This window comes from Ziziphus jujuba, chromosome 4 (genome assembly GCF_031755915.1).
Source record: "Ziziphus jujuba cultivar Dongzao chromosome 4, ASM3175591v1".
NCBI lineage: Eukaryota > Viridiplantae > Streptophyta > Magnoliopsida > Rosales > Rhamnaceae > Ziziphus > Ziziphus jujuba.
The window spans coordinates 14,448,338-14,462,943 of NC_083382.1; the positions used below are offsets into that span (position 1 = coordinate 14,448,338).

The following is a 14,606-nucleotide window of genomic DNA, read 5'->3' on the forward strand; positions in this document are numbered from 1 at the left end:
CATTCTACCTTTCCTATCTGGAAGGGGCACAAAGAGTAGGTTGGAGGGTATGGTTGATGCATGAAGTTGGGTCCCGTATGAGTTAAATCATTATGTATATATGCACTTTTATTTTCCTTAAATGGTGTTTGGAAACCTTTTCTATGCCACCACCAGACGTGACAACATTAATGTATAGATAGGTGTAGATAGGTAATAGCATGTCGTATGGGGACCATAAAGACCCTACAAAGGAATCGCGTGTTTGACATGAATTTTGTCTTAGAAACAAAAGCAAGCTTCAAATGCGGTTATTAGATGGCTTGGATAGGATAATTTGGTTCTTGTGGCGAGAAAAATGAGGAATTGTTGGTTTGCCAAAAAAATGAAAAAGAGAATGAATCAGATTCAAAATTAAGTTGTGGCGGTGGGATTTTCAAAGCAAGATTGTCTAGCAATTGAAAATTTGGGTAATCAAGCTTGAAGCGTCTTCTTCATTAGGTGTCTTTTAAGCAAAGGAGAGGGTGGTGGTGGAGTAGTTGGTGGCCACCATGAAAGAAGCTTCCAAGAAAAAGAGGTCAATTTGGCTTTGGCTATTGCTTCTTCTTTTTCCATTTTTTTTTTTTTGGTTATTATTATTATTATTATTATTATTTATAGATGTTTATTTTTTTAATTATTTATATTTGGTTGTAAGGTTTTGCACATTGCTTTTTACTTGTTGACGCCTCCAGCTTATCCATTGGAAGGGGCCAAAAGCGGCCTCTCTCTCTCTCTCTCTCTCTCTCTCTCTCACTCTCACTGAAAAAAAATTGTTTTAAGCTATTTTGCATGTGGATGTGGCTAAAATGATAAGGGACGCGTGTACAGATAGATTAAAAAAATTGGTACTGAAAGGATTCCAATTACAATATAATTTTTTTTTTTTGGGGGCCCTGGACAAATTAAATTGGGGGACAGAGAAATTTTAAATTAGATTTTTCAAAATTATTGTTGTTGTATTTTTGTACAGAAGTCGTATCAAATGTGTGAGAAATAACAAGTACACAATTTAATGCAATACGTTCCTTATGAAAGCTTATGGATTTTTTATTTTTTCCCTTTAATTGCTAATGAGTTTTACCATTTATTATCCTGTTTGTAAGGAATTTTGATATCCAAAATATATGTGAAGGAAGAAAATTATCCTATTGGGCACACAAAATATCAACCTAAAATATTCATTAAAAAAAAAATCAATCTATAATTATAAAATAAAAGGAATCCCTATACATTAATTTGATTTGATCACTTCTTTTTAAATATATAAAATTGGTGATGAGTTATTGAACATTAGTTCTAATTTTCTTTGAAACCCTGGTGAGAGGATGAGATAAGATTTTAAAAAACAAGTGGAGAACATTTTTTTTCTTATTTTTCTTAATTTTTTGTTGCCTAAATAAAAAAAGGAAAAAAAAAAGTGGTAACTTTTTCCTTTTTTGGACCAAGAATAAAAACATTAAGTGGCAACTTGGATGAATAAGATTGGGTAGCCTTTCGTTTTCCTATCGCTGTACCTGTCGATTCCCCCAAATTCAGACTTATCCTTTCATTTTGTTTTAAATGAGTGAAAGGGACGAAAGGTATCTACTGAAACCGAGTGGTGGTGTCTATATATATATATATATATATAGAGAGAGAGAGAGAGAGAGAGAGAGAGATACACATAGACAATATTGATTTAAATAAATAAGTAAATAGATTAGATCGAGTTTGGGGCAGAATTTTGATTCTTTAGCCCTGTTTCGATTCCGATTCGAGTTATATAATTTTGTCTCCAATTTATTCCACAATCCCAATTTATTGGTAAAAAAACAGCTTTTTTAAAGATGATGTATTAGATTTTTGAATTCTACAGAGCAAATTATTATTCTTAAAAGTACATTTTTTAATGAAAAGGAATCAAATTTTTATTTAGTGTTTAAATACAATTAGATTTTTTTTTTTAAAAGTTGAAAACTTTATTTATTTACTTCTTTATTTAATTTTGTATCTATTTAATATTTGATTCTATGAAATAAATTAGATAATCTTATTATTATTATTATTATTACTACTTTCGAATCAGTGATACATATATTCTTAACTTTTGTAGTTTTAATTACTCCAACAAAACTTGTAAAATTGCAAAATCTTTTCGGTTTGGTTAAGCAATCAAATTAATGTTCATGTTTAAAATACACTATGGATAATAATGAATGAGATTTAACTCCACAATGAAATGAAACATATAGAGTAGAAGTTTCATTTATATTTTATATATAATGGAAAATAGATGGTGTAATAATTGCTATAAAAGCGACATGTTAATAAATGATTCTAATTTGGTAATCTTAATAAATAATTGTGGTTCGGAAATTTTATTTTAGGAATTCAAAATTGAACATGGTTTTCCTGTAAATGGGAATATTGGTCCCACTTTATAATTTTTTTTTTGGCTGAATTTCCCACTTTATACTTAAACCGATAAGATAGTACACTTGTATAATATCTCAACGACAAATTTAAAAAATTTAGATGGTACAATGATAACCTTTAATACATGGTTATATGTCACTATAGTTTCCATTGCAATGTGGGTGGGCACTTCCCATTAGATAAGGATTGTATGATATAAATATATGTAGGGCTAACTATTTTCAATATAACAAACGTACAAAACAAATTGCAGCACTAATTCACACCACGGCGTTGAAATGTTGCTTCTAGAACATTTAATTGCAGGATTGTCACTTCAATGAAATTTCAACCACCATGTGTTGTTGGTCCGTGATTTAATTTAATAATTGTTAGTTGAGCATTTAAAAATTCATGAACGCAGGAAATTGGGATTAAACAAAGGATGCTGCGTCTTTCTCATCTAGAATTTCCGATATATGTATGTATATAATATATGTATATATTTTTTTTTATTCTTAAAACTGATTATTCATTAAAAAAAAAATGAAAATAAACAACTTGATTCCAATACATCCAGTATATATCTTTCTCTTTTATATTAAGATATAAAAGCTTCTCCAACACTTTCTATTAGGATTAGATTCCACTAGAAAAAAAAAAAAACTATATTTCAATTAATAAAAATAATCTCAAAAATAGATGAATAGTTATATTTTCACTCTTCAAATTTGAAGAATCTAAGCTGTTTAATTGAAAGTTATACAGCTCCCTTTTTACTTGGAACCTAAACAACATTCAATAATTATTTTCATTCAGTTAATACACAATTTAGAAAACTATGAAAACAATATATATATATATATATATATATTAAAGTTTTGCGAAGAATATTGCTTTTTATTTTACTAAATGTGGATTTTATTTTATTTTTTAATTTTATCATAATTATATTTTTGATTTTTAACTGTAATTAAAAACTGATAAATAAATTTTCAAAATATGAAAATAATATATATATATATATATATATAATTGTACTATAGAAAATACCATTTTATACATAGATAAATGCTTTTTATAGAGGTTTTTTTATAGCAGACCTATTTATTTACATAGATACATAAAGCTATTAAAGTTTTATAAAGAACATTACTTTTCACTTTTATTTAAACTTTTTTAGTTTTATAATAATTATATTTTACTAGTAAAAATTAACTAAAAAAATTAACAAATAAATTTTAAATATAGTTTTTCATATATATAAATATAACTGTAATTAAAATAACCTAAATAAAATTTTACTATTGAAGATACTTTAGATTTTTTTTTGTTTTTTTTTTGTTTTTTTTGATAAAAAGATACTCTAGAAACATCCAAAATAGGATGTCATGGGTGCTTTATTTACATCCACTTGCTACGCTTTTGACTTGCAGTCCACTTTGTTGATTCTAAGCTCCATAACAATAATTAGACCTACACTGGACCAGGTCCTAATTATTTGGATTGGAATTACATGGATACCGGTGTGCTTTTTTATTTTTATTTTAATTTTTTTTTAAATTAAAAGATACTGGTGTGCTTTTGCGTCTTATTCGATGAACTATTTGTTTTACTTTTATTTGCAGAATACTCAACCCTAAAAAAATTAACAATTTATTGAAAATTGGACCATATTTCGATGCCAACCAAATATCGTGGAGCATAAAACCATGATTGGACTTTTCTTAGCTCAGTGTACCAATTCATTTTAATCTAAGCAATAATGCACTTTGTTTAATTGGAAAAACCCGTCTACTGTTTTTTTTCCATCAACAATTCAGAACTTGAATTTCTATATTCCAATAATAATAATGGAATCTTAGACTTAAGTGAAGGTTGGAATCTAAATTCGAAGTTACATTTTTAATAATTTTATCATTAAATCAAATTTGCAAGCACAAAAATGATAATGGATTTTGATAGTCATGATATTCGAGTTAAAATTTCTATATTCTAAAAGCAATAATGACTTTTGAAGTTGTTTAACCCGACACTTGGGCTTTAATTTAACTAGTAAAATTTGTTCCTGAATTTATTTTTATAGGCCCGATTTACAATGGATTTCATTCGCATATAATAAAAGCAAACATTAGAATATAGTTATTTTATTTTATTTTATATATATATATATATATATATTTTGTGGTGTAATAGACTTTAGAATATAGTTTCCTTTGGCCTTTTAGATACCATATTTCATTATCATATTTCATAAAGAATAATATAAAGGTAAATGAGAAAGAAAAAGCCTATTCAATTATCAAAAGAAAAAAAGAAAAAGCCTATTCAACCTCGACTTTATTTTCATTGTTGTCTAGCCATTCCTGTTCACAGAGTCTCAAAAGTAATGTTTTAAATTTAATTTAACATTTGCTGCTTTGTAATAAAAATTTGCATCACTGTCATTGTCTATTTTCTTAAAAGAACATAAAAGAGAGAAGAAACGAAGACGACACAGTGAAATTAGGTATAGAAGAGCAGTTAAAATGGTCACGTGTTGGTAGCTAACTGATACACTTGAACACTTTAATCCAACTTGGCATCGTGTGTATTACTGGTTAGGTAGACATAACCAATTGTGAACGCGTAGATAAGAAAACTAAAAGGCTTGCTTGACATGTAAAATTGAATCGTATTGCATTATTTTTATAGCATAGGGTTAGATTAGGTTGAATTAGACCACGTTTATTAGTGCAGGACTATTGTCATTCTTCCAATTCCGTGTAGAACCTTTTTAGCATCCTAAAGGGTGGAAAAAATAAAAAAAATAAAAGCAGCAATGTAGTTCCCCTAACTTTACAAGCCCAAAAAATAGTTGGTTCACCGAACAAAGCCAAAATAGAGAATGCACTATTTTAATAAAATGCCAAAGAGATATACACACGTCTTAATTCAGAATGCCAAACTTGCACTGATTGGTTTGTTTACCTTCTTTTTCTCTCTAAGACGTGTTACACATTTATTTTTGTCTCTTTTGTTTTTTGGACTTTTTTATGTTTTAAATATGTCAATTTTTTGAAACAAAGATAATACTGAAATTACCAAATTTTCAATACCAACTAATGTTTTGTTGAATTCACTTCACCTATATGTTTAAATTATATTAATAAGTCAACGAATAACATACTACTATAATATTCTGCATTTAGAATTTAGATTAACAAATTTAGTAACAATAACTAAGGTCTTTTTAGGGAAATATCAAATTTAATGGAAACTAGAATTAAAAAAAAAGAAGAAGTTAAGTTAGAGAAGTGTCAAATTTAATGAAAATTTGAAATTTTTTGAAAAATGTAATCATTCTTTTTTTTTTTTCCAGATAATTTTTCAGATTGTGTAAAATGTGAATTCTATAAGAGATTAATTCTTAGAACTCGGAAAAAAAAAAAAAAAAGAACATTGATTCTCCTATAAGAATATGTCACTTTCATATTAATGAAAAATAATTTTATATATCTTTGGAAAGATAAATCTACTCTCAATTTTTGAAACACCAATTAATTTATTGGCTCAGATCCCTAATTCTTTCATTACATACAAAACACTTAAAAAATAATTCCATGAAATTAATTCACTTAAAAAATAATTCCATGAAATTAATTCTCAAAAGTTATTTCTCTTTAAAATTTTTACGCTTCTTAAATGAGGTATAATATTAGTCTTCTTTTTGTAAACAAGTCCGTTTGGGTAGGGGGTGGAGTTGGGTTGATCCAGACTACTGGTGTATACAGTTAGGGAAATATTTCTTACAATACATTCTAGCAGTTTCTTTATACACCCCAATTAAGTTAGAAATATATTTATTTTTCAGCGCTTTTCAAAGCCAAAGCTAACAACATGCAGCTTTTTATTTTATTTTTTGTTTTATTATTTTTACAAAGATTATATTTTTAAAAATCGATTGAACAACTGCTAGGAGACTTATTCAGAAAATCTACCAAAAAGAAGTCAGGCGGTTGCTCAATACAAGAAACAACTTAGGTTTAGGACCAAGCATGATTTCCTTACAGCTGGATGTCTTTTTAAAGTGGGAAGCTATATAATTTCAAGATTTGGGAAAAAAATAATAATAATTCAAATAAGGGTAATTTGGCAGTAAAAAAATCATGTAAGCCGGATAATTTTGACAAGAAAATAGTAAGAATAGGACAAGAACATTAGTCATGTAAAATTGTGTCAATTTGTGGCAAAAGGGTCATTTATGCAAGTATTCAACACCTATAACACAGTTGGGTTTTCTAAATTCCAAAAATAATTATGGATTTTGATACTCGACACTTTTGCTTTAATCCAACTAGTGAAATTTGTCCCCTGAATTTAGTTTGGTAGGCTCAATTTAGAGTGCATTTCATTGGCATATAACAAAAGTAAGCGACAGAATTTTGTTTCTCTAGGCCCTTTGGATACCCATGTTTCATCAACAACAGTATAAAGGTAAATGTGAAAGGGAAAAGAAAATTAGAAAAACCCATCCAACCCGCATTTATTTTCACATTTTCATCATTCCTTTTTTCACACACTGTCTTCAATAATCATATGTTTTAAATGTGGTTTCATATGTTACTTTGGAATAAAAGCATCACTATCATTTTTCTATATATGTCCTCATAAGAACATAAAAGAGAGAAGAAAAGAAGATGACATGGTTTGAAATTAGGTAGAGAAGAGTAATTAAAATGGTTATGTGTGGGTAGCGAATTAACACATTTTTAATTCAACCTGGCATGGTTTGTTAGTAATTAAGTAAACATAACCAATATTCACCCAAAAAAAAAAAAAAACAAAAATGTAAACATCACCAATGGTGAACGGCTAGATAAAAAGAACTAAAACGTTTTGCGTGATACATAAAATTAAATTGTATTGGATTATTTTTATCATATAATATTAGATTAGACTGAATTACATGGTACTACTCTTTCATTTAATGTAGGATTATTAGCATTTTTCTAAATTTGTAGAGTATTTTTTATAACATCCTAAAAGAAAGAAAAAGTATATATATATATATATATAACCCACCAATAGCTAGATATTAACTTGTTCTAATTAGTTTGCTTGCCTTTTTTTGTGGTTGGTTTAACTTCATTTTCCTAGGATGTATTTCACATTTAGTTCCGTCCTCCTTTCTTTTCTGGACTTCTAAGATAGAGTTAATTTCAAATTATTTGCTTTTTGTTTTTTGGGTTAGATTATTGTTTTATTTATTTATTTATTTTTTTGTTTTCGTTTAGTTTAAAGATGCCAATTTTTAGCTAAAGCAGTAACAATATGAAATTATCAATCAATAATGATACATTCATCAAAATATTACTAAATTTATTTTAAAAATGATACACTCTAATATTGACACATTTATATAAGTTAAATATAAATAAGTAAACTTTTAACTGGATAAGTGAAAAATAAAAATCAAATGTTATCATATGACAACCACTTAATTTTTGAAAGAATTTTGATATAGAAACACAAATTTATTTAATAACTTTAAATCCTAAATTTTTCATTACTAACCAAATACTAAGAAAAGTAATTTCAAGAGAATTAATTTCGTTTAAAATTTTGTCAGCTCTCATACTAGGTTTAAAAGCATCTCTAATAAATATGTCGATTGCTATCTTTATGGCAAAAAAGTTAAAATAACTTAAAATCCATGTAACATAAATATTTCTTTTATATTTTATAGATATTAAATCCAAAAATTTCTATCAAAATCTCAATTAATTAATAATTTTCAAATATATATATATTTTAAAAAATAATAACAATAATTGATAATGATTTATTTATTTATTTATTTTTTAAAAAAATATCTTGATTAAGATTGTTTTGGTGAGCTTATCTATCATACCTTTTGGAACAGACATATGACATTAGCGTGGCCTAATCAATAGACAAAGCATTAGAGAATTTTTTCTTTTTAATTTCTATCTATATTTCTTATATGACAATAAAAATATATGGCTATTGGAAATACTCTAATACTAATATTCTTCTGAGAAACAAGTCCATTTGGGCAGCGTTGGAGTCGGGTTGAACCAGCTTACCGGCACATACAGTCAAAAACATAGTTATGGCAATATAGTCTAGCAGTTTCTTTATACACCCCAATTAAGTTAGAAACATGTTTATCTTTTAACTCATTTCAAAGCTAAAAGCTAACAAAATGCTGCTTTTTATCTTTTGCTCCAATTATTTATCTTCACAATTTCTTTTCCAAAGATTATAATTTTAAAAACGGACTGACCAACTGTTAGAAGACTTGCTGTTCATCCCAAAAAAATGTTAGGAGACCTTTTCAGAAGTCTGCCAAAAAGAAGTCAGGCGGCGCTGAATATAAAAAAGAAATTCAAATAAGGGTAATATAGTAGTAGAAAATCATATAAAACCATATCTTTTTGAGAAGAAGAGATGGTGAGAATGGGACAAGAGCATTAGTCATGTAAAATTGCGTCAATGTCGCAAAGGGTCATATCCACAAGTATTCAACACCAAGCACAGTTGGATTTTCTATATTCCAAAAATAATAAAAGATTTTGATATTGTCAATAATAGATTTTCTATGTTGTTTAACCCGACATTTCGGCTTTAATACAACTAGTAAAATTTTGTCCCTGAATTTATTTTTGTAGGCCCAATTGACATAGGTTTTCATTGGGCATATAATAAGAGCCAATGTTAGAATGTAGTTTCTTTTTCTAGCAAAAAACCGAATATAGTTTCTTTCTTTCTGTGTGGATAAGTTAAAATATAGTTCCTTTTGGCCTTTTATATACCCCATCTTTCATCAATAAAAGTATAAAAGTGAATGTGAAAAAGAAAAAAAAAAGCCTATCCAAGCTCATCTTTTCATGGTTTTAGCATTCCTTTTGACACATTGTCTCCAAAAAAAAGATCATGTTTTAACTTTGGTTTTATGTTTGTCGCTTTGTAATAAAAGTTAGCATCCCTATCATTGTCTATTTCCTTAAAGAACATAAAAGAAAAAGAAGATGACACAATGAAATTAGGTGGAAAAGGGTATTTAAAGAGGTTATCTGGTGGTTAGTACACTTTTAATCCATCATGGGTATTTAAAGAGGTTATCTGGTGGTTAGTACACTTTTAATCCATCATGGCATCGCGTGGAGTGGGTAAGTGAACATAACCAATAGTGAATGGGTAGGTAAGAGAACTAGTAGGCTTTCTTTATATGTAAAGTTGGATCGAATTAGATTTATATATATATATATATATATAATATGTGATTACGATACAGTAGATTTAATTCAAAATTGATATTTTAAAAAAAATATATATAATTTTATTATTATGTATATATAACAAAATTGATATTTTTTTTTAAAAATATTAGTTTTAGTATGAATTCGTATATGGATGGACTCCACCATAAAATTATCATATATATATATATATATGCATGTATTTTTATTGTATTGTATGAGATATGGAGTAGGGTTATTTTCTAAATCCATAGAGTACTTTTTTAACCTCATAAAAAAGAAAAAACAAACAAAAGCTAGCTAGTTCCCGCACTTTGCAGGCCCAAAAAATATTGGGCTCACTATACAAAGCGTAAAGTGGGAATGTACTATTTACCCCCCAAAAAAACAAAAAAAAAAAGTGGTAATGTACTATTTTAACACAATTGCGAAAGAAATATCTCATTTCTAAGTATGGAATGCCAAACTTGGACTAATTGGTTCCTTCACCTTCTTTTTCTCTAGAACGTGTTTCACATTTTCCTGTCTCTTCTCCTTTTTTGACTTATAAGAGTTAATTTCAAATTAAATATCTCTAAGACAGAGTTAATTTGATAAGAAAGATGTCAATATTTAGCCGAAACAATAATAACACTGAGATTATCAAATCTGTATTAAATTTTGAATATCAAATAATGCAACATTATTTGGGTAAATTCGTTGGATTTATATATTTAAATTATATTAATTAGTCAATCATTATCAGACTACTATATTATTCCGCATTTAAAATTTAAACAAATTTGGTGAGTAATAGTATGCTTTTTGTAAGCAAGTACCTCTGGCCTGGGCAGTGGTGGTGTTAGGTTGATTGGACTTACTTGCATGTTCAGATAAGGATTTGCAATACAATACATAGTTTCTTGATACACCCCAGTTAAGTTGGGAACATTTCTATTTTCAGAAAACTCATTTGAAAGTTAAAGCCATCTATATGCTTCTTCTTATCTTTTTCTTTTATTATTTTTCTTCACAATTTTTTTTTCAAGGATTATATTTTTAAAAACCGACTGAACAACTGCTAGAGGACTGTTTCAGAAAATCTGCCAAAAAGAAGTCATGAGGCTGCTGAATGTAGGAAAGAAAGAAAGCTAGATAATTTCAAGATTTGGGAAAAAAAAAATTCTCTTAAGTAATATAGTAGTAGAAAAATCATATAAGCCAGATCATTTTAACAAGAAGATCGTGAAAATAGGACAGGAAAATTAGCCATGCAAAATTGCATCACTCTGTGGCAAAAGGTTCATTTACACAAGTATTTCAACACCTAGCACAGTAGGATAATTTCAATACCTACGGTTTTTATAAACCATGCATATGAAGAAATTAGTCCTATTGCTATTGTACGGATAAATAATTCATCAATTCTTGGCAATTGAAGATAGCACATCCAACATCATTACATATGTCTCTCTCTGTTGATGGCTAGATCATCCTCTTCCACTGAATCGCTATTTTTCAGTTCATCAAGGACTCCAGAATCTGGGTTTTCACCGCTAATGTAATTTTGTAATCTATTGTACATTCCTGTTGAAACAAAACCCTGTTCTCTAAGCAACGTCAAAATCTCATCTGCGACTTCCACATTTCCTTCCCCTTTCAAATATTCAAGGCATGCAGCCAAAGTAAATCTGTTTGGCTTCCATTGTTGTTCACAGGCCAAGACTGCTTTCTTCATGGTTTCAACAGCCTTTGCCATCTGACCATCCATATAATATCCAGTGGACATACAATTCCAAATTCTAGCATCTGGCTTTTTTCCACTCTCTATAAGACGTTTGATATATGCTTCAGCCTTCTCCGGAAGTCCCTTTTTCCAATAAGCACGGATCAACATGCATGGAACCCGAAAGTCTAGGCGTGTATCCCCAGATTCCCACTCCTCCAGAATCTTCTCCGCACCATCAATATCATTAAGCTTTACTAATGAGCTTAGCACACAAACATAGCCTGAGTTGTATCGTCTCCCGATATTTTTGTATAAGTTCCAAATGCGATACACCTCATCTTTATTCGCTAAAACAGCATATAAAGTGAGAAGTTGCTCATATGCAAACCTCCTTGCCTTACCGCCAATTAGTTGCTCTGATCTCCTAAGCATGGTCAATGCCTTTTCAAATTGGCCAGCTTTCAAATACCCATTCGCAATAATGACATAAGTATTCCAATCTATATCCACTAAAGGGTCAGCTTCCATACTTGTTAAAAGCTTTTCCATTCCCTCTATGTCAGAATTAGCTGCATAAGCATTCAACCGGATGTTAAATGTAAATTTGTCACACTTGATGCCTTTGGCTTCCATCTCTTGCACTAGACTAGCTAGTTTCTCATGTTTACTCATCTGAGAATAGAGGCTCAACATAACATTATAAGACAATGAATTTTTTAGAAAACCCAACTCCCTCATCTCCTTGAAAATGACCTCTGCTTTATCGAAAGATTGTTTCTCTGCATAGCAATTTAACAGCGCCCCATGGATTTGATAGCCTCTTAATGAGTCTGGGATGCTATCAAAATACTTTTCAGCTTGTTCTAGACCATGAACTTTTGAGATCAAGTCCAGATGGACTGCAGTATCTCCAGATGATAGGCCATGATTCCTTTCAATGCTTATCCATTCTGATATCTGACAAATAACACATTCCAAGAGTCCTCAATTTTAAGATCATAAATTCATGTCATCAATTGAGCTCAGTTGAGCAGATAATCACATTCCTAACATCCCTCAAAAGTTAAAAGCTTACAACCTGCATGATAATCCATATAAATGCAATAATTTTGGCAAATGTAGAGAAGAGAAATCAAACTCCAACTATACACTGAGAAATCAACTTTTTTGTTCCTTCATTGCTTGTTCGATGATGGATTTACTACTGAAAGACTTGATGCAATCAGACATACAGCTTCTTGCTACCATACAAAAAATATGGAAGTTGAAACTTTTGCATACAGCTTCTTGTACCATACAAAAAATATAGAAATTGAAACTTTTAAACATGTATGGCGTGCAATCAAAGAGCAAAAGAAGCATAAATGAGGATCAATAGTTGGACAACGAACAAAGGAAAGATACAAAAATAAAGCACCAAAAGAAACTCAAGATAAAGAAAAATAGGGGACAAAACATGGGTAGCTTTAGTTTTGTCGAGAAAAAGACATGATCAAATGACCTTCTACATTTGATTTTTTACATCAGCATTTAATTTTTCCATCTTCTCTAAAATATCCTAAAATGGAACATCATTCATGTTCATAAATTCCCTTGCTATAATCACAAAAATCATATTTGCGCTTCTCAACCTGAAAACCCAATATTCCTTTCTCAAATATCATATTTATTTGTGCTTCACAACCTGAAAAATTCATTATTTCTTTCTCTGTGTTTCATAATTTCTAGAATACACAAACCAGGGACAAATGATTTTCACATGGAAATGAAATTGTTAAAAAATATTTAACCATTTCATTGTTCCTTTCTACAAGTTCCAATTTTTATAATTCACATGCAGGGAAAATGATCTCCCAAAAAAAATCTTGAAGATCAGAAACTATGTTAGCAAAAAAAAAAAGTTCACATTTCAAGCATTGTTTCCCCCCCTTTTTCTTGAGCTGAAATAAATACCTGGAGAGCGTGAGTGAAGCGACGATATTTACGAAGTTGCCTGATAATCTTCTGAAGCTGAGCTTGCTTGACATCTCTACCTTGTTCAACCCATTGGTTGAGCACGGGTACAATGGAAACCCTAGGGTTTCCAATCCGCGAAATCCTATCGTACAGAGAATCAACTGGAGGGGAAGAGGAGCTGAGGGCTTCAGTGGAGTAGAACAGGACTCTGGAAACCCTAAAAACGCCATAACTAAACCATGGATTTGAACCGAGCAGGTTTCTCATCGAACTACTCTTTTCGATTCTCTTGCCTTACCAGAGGTTTTGGGAGGGTTTTAGGCGTTTTGGATTGGGAAAAGGGTTTGGGTTTAGGGTTACTTATTGGGCTTATTTTTTGGGCTTTAAAATGATACTAGGCCCATTCACTTTTTTTTTTTTTTTCTCCCCTTGGGAATTGCTCATTCTCTATTCTAATTATGAATTCTGTGCATGAAATAAAATACTATTCTTGTATCATTATGTTTGATAGGGACATTTAAAATTTCTAGCTCCTAGTGTTTTTTTTTTTCTTTTTATTAGACCATAAAATTTATTTAGATTAAAGGATTTAGGGATGGCTATTGGGCCTTTTTTGGGCTTTAAAGGGATACTAGGCCCATTCACTTTTTTTTTTTTTTTTTTTTTCATGGGAATTGCTCATTCTCTATTCTAATTATAAATTCTATGCATGAAATAAATACTATTCTTGTATCAATATGTTTGATAGGGACATTTAAAATTTCTAGCTCCTAATTTTTTTTTTTTATTAGACCATAAAATTTATGTAGATTAAAAGATTTATCTTGAGCATTTTCAAAGCACTCTTTAAATACACACACACATACACACACATATTTTAAAGAGCTAGCTCTTAAAAGGAATTTTAATAGATTCTTTATTTTGATTTTTTAAGATAAAAAGTTGAATTAAGTCTCCAAATATAAAACCATATTTATTTTTTATTTTAATAGTATATTGATATAATTTTAACGTCACACATTATTACTAGGAATGTCAATAGGGTGGGACAGAATAGGTTTTTAAAATACCATCCCATCCTCATGGAAAATTTTCCATTCCGTTTCCGTGGTTTTTCCTATTTCTTTAGATGCAGAATGGAGATGGGGCGGGATGGTTTTCCTTTTTTTTTTTTTTTTTTAAATAATTGATATAATTTTTTTTTTTGGAGAAATTTATATAAATTTTTTTTTATGAATGAAATGTAAATAAAGTGATTAAAA

The 14,606-nt window shown here is 29.3% G+C and overlaps 1 protein-coding gene across 1 annotated transcript; it reads right to left on the reverse strand.

The window, feature by feature from the left end:
- Window positions 1–10,911: 10,911 nt before the first annotated feature.
- Window positions 10,912–13,664, reverse strand: LOC107417294 (pentatricopeptide repeat-containing protein At2g20710, mitochondrial). Its single transcript, XM_016025911.4, has 2 exons — window positions 13,342–13,664; window positions 10,912–12,345 (listed from the first exon to the last, which is right to left on the reverse strand). Exons 1-2 carry the CDS (start codon window positions 13,609–13,611, stop codon window positions 11,119–11,121), a joined length of 1,497 nt encoding a protein of 498 aa, XP_015881397.2. The 5' UTR covers window positions 13,612–13,664; the 3' UTR covers window positions 10,912–11,118.
- Window positions 13,665–14,606: the final 942 nt, after the last annotated feature.

Excerpts from the sequence above, each read along its gene's own strand:
- LOC107417294 (XM_016025911.4), bottom strand. The coding sequence starts at position 13,611 with ATGAGAAACCTGCTCGGTTCAAATCCATGGTTTAGTTATGGCGTTTTT. Across the intron at positions 12,346-13,341 it reads GCTTCACTCACGCTCTCCAG|ATATCAGAATGGATAAGCAT; the intron begins GTATTTATTTCA and ends GTTATTTGTCAG.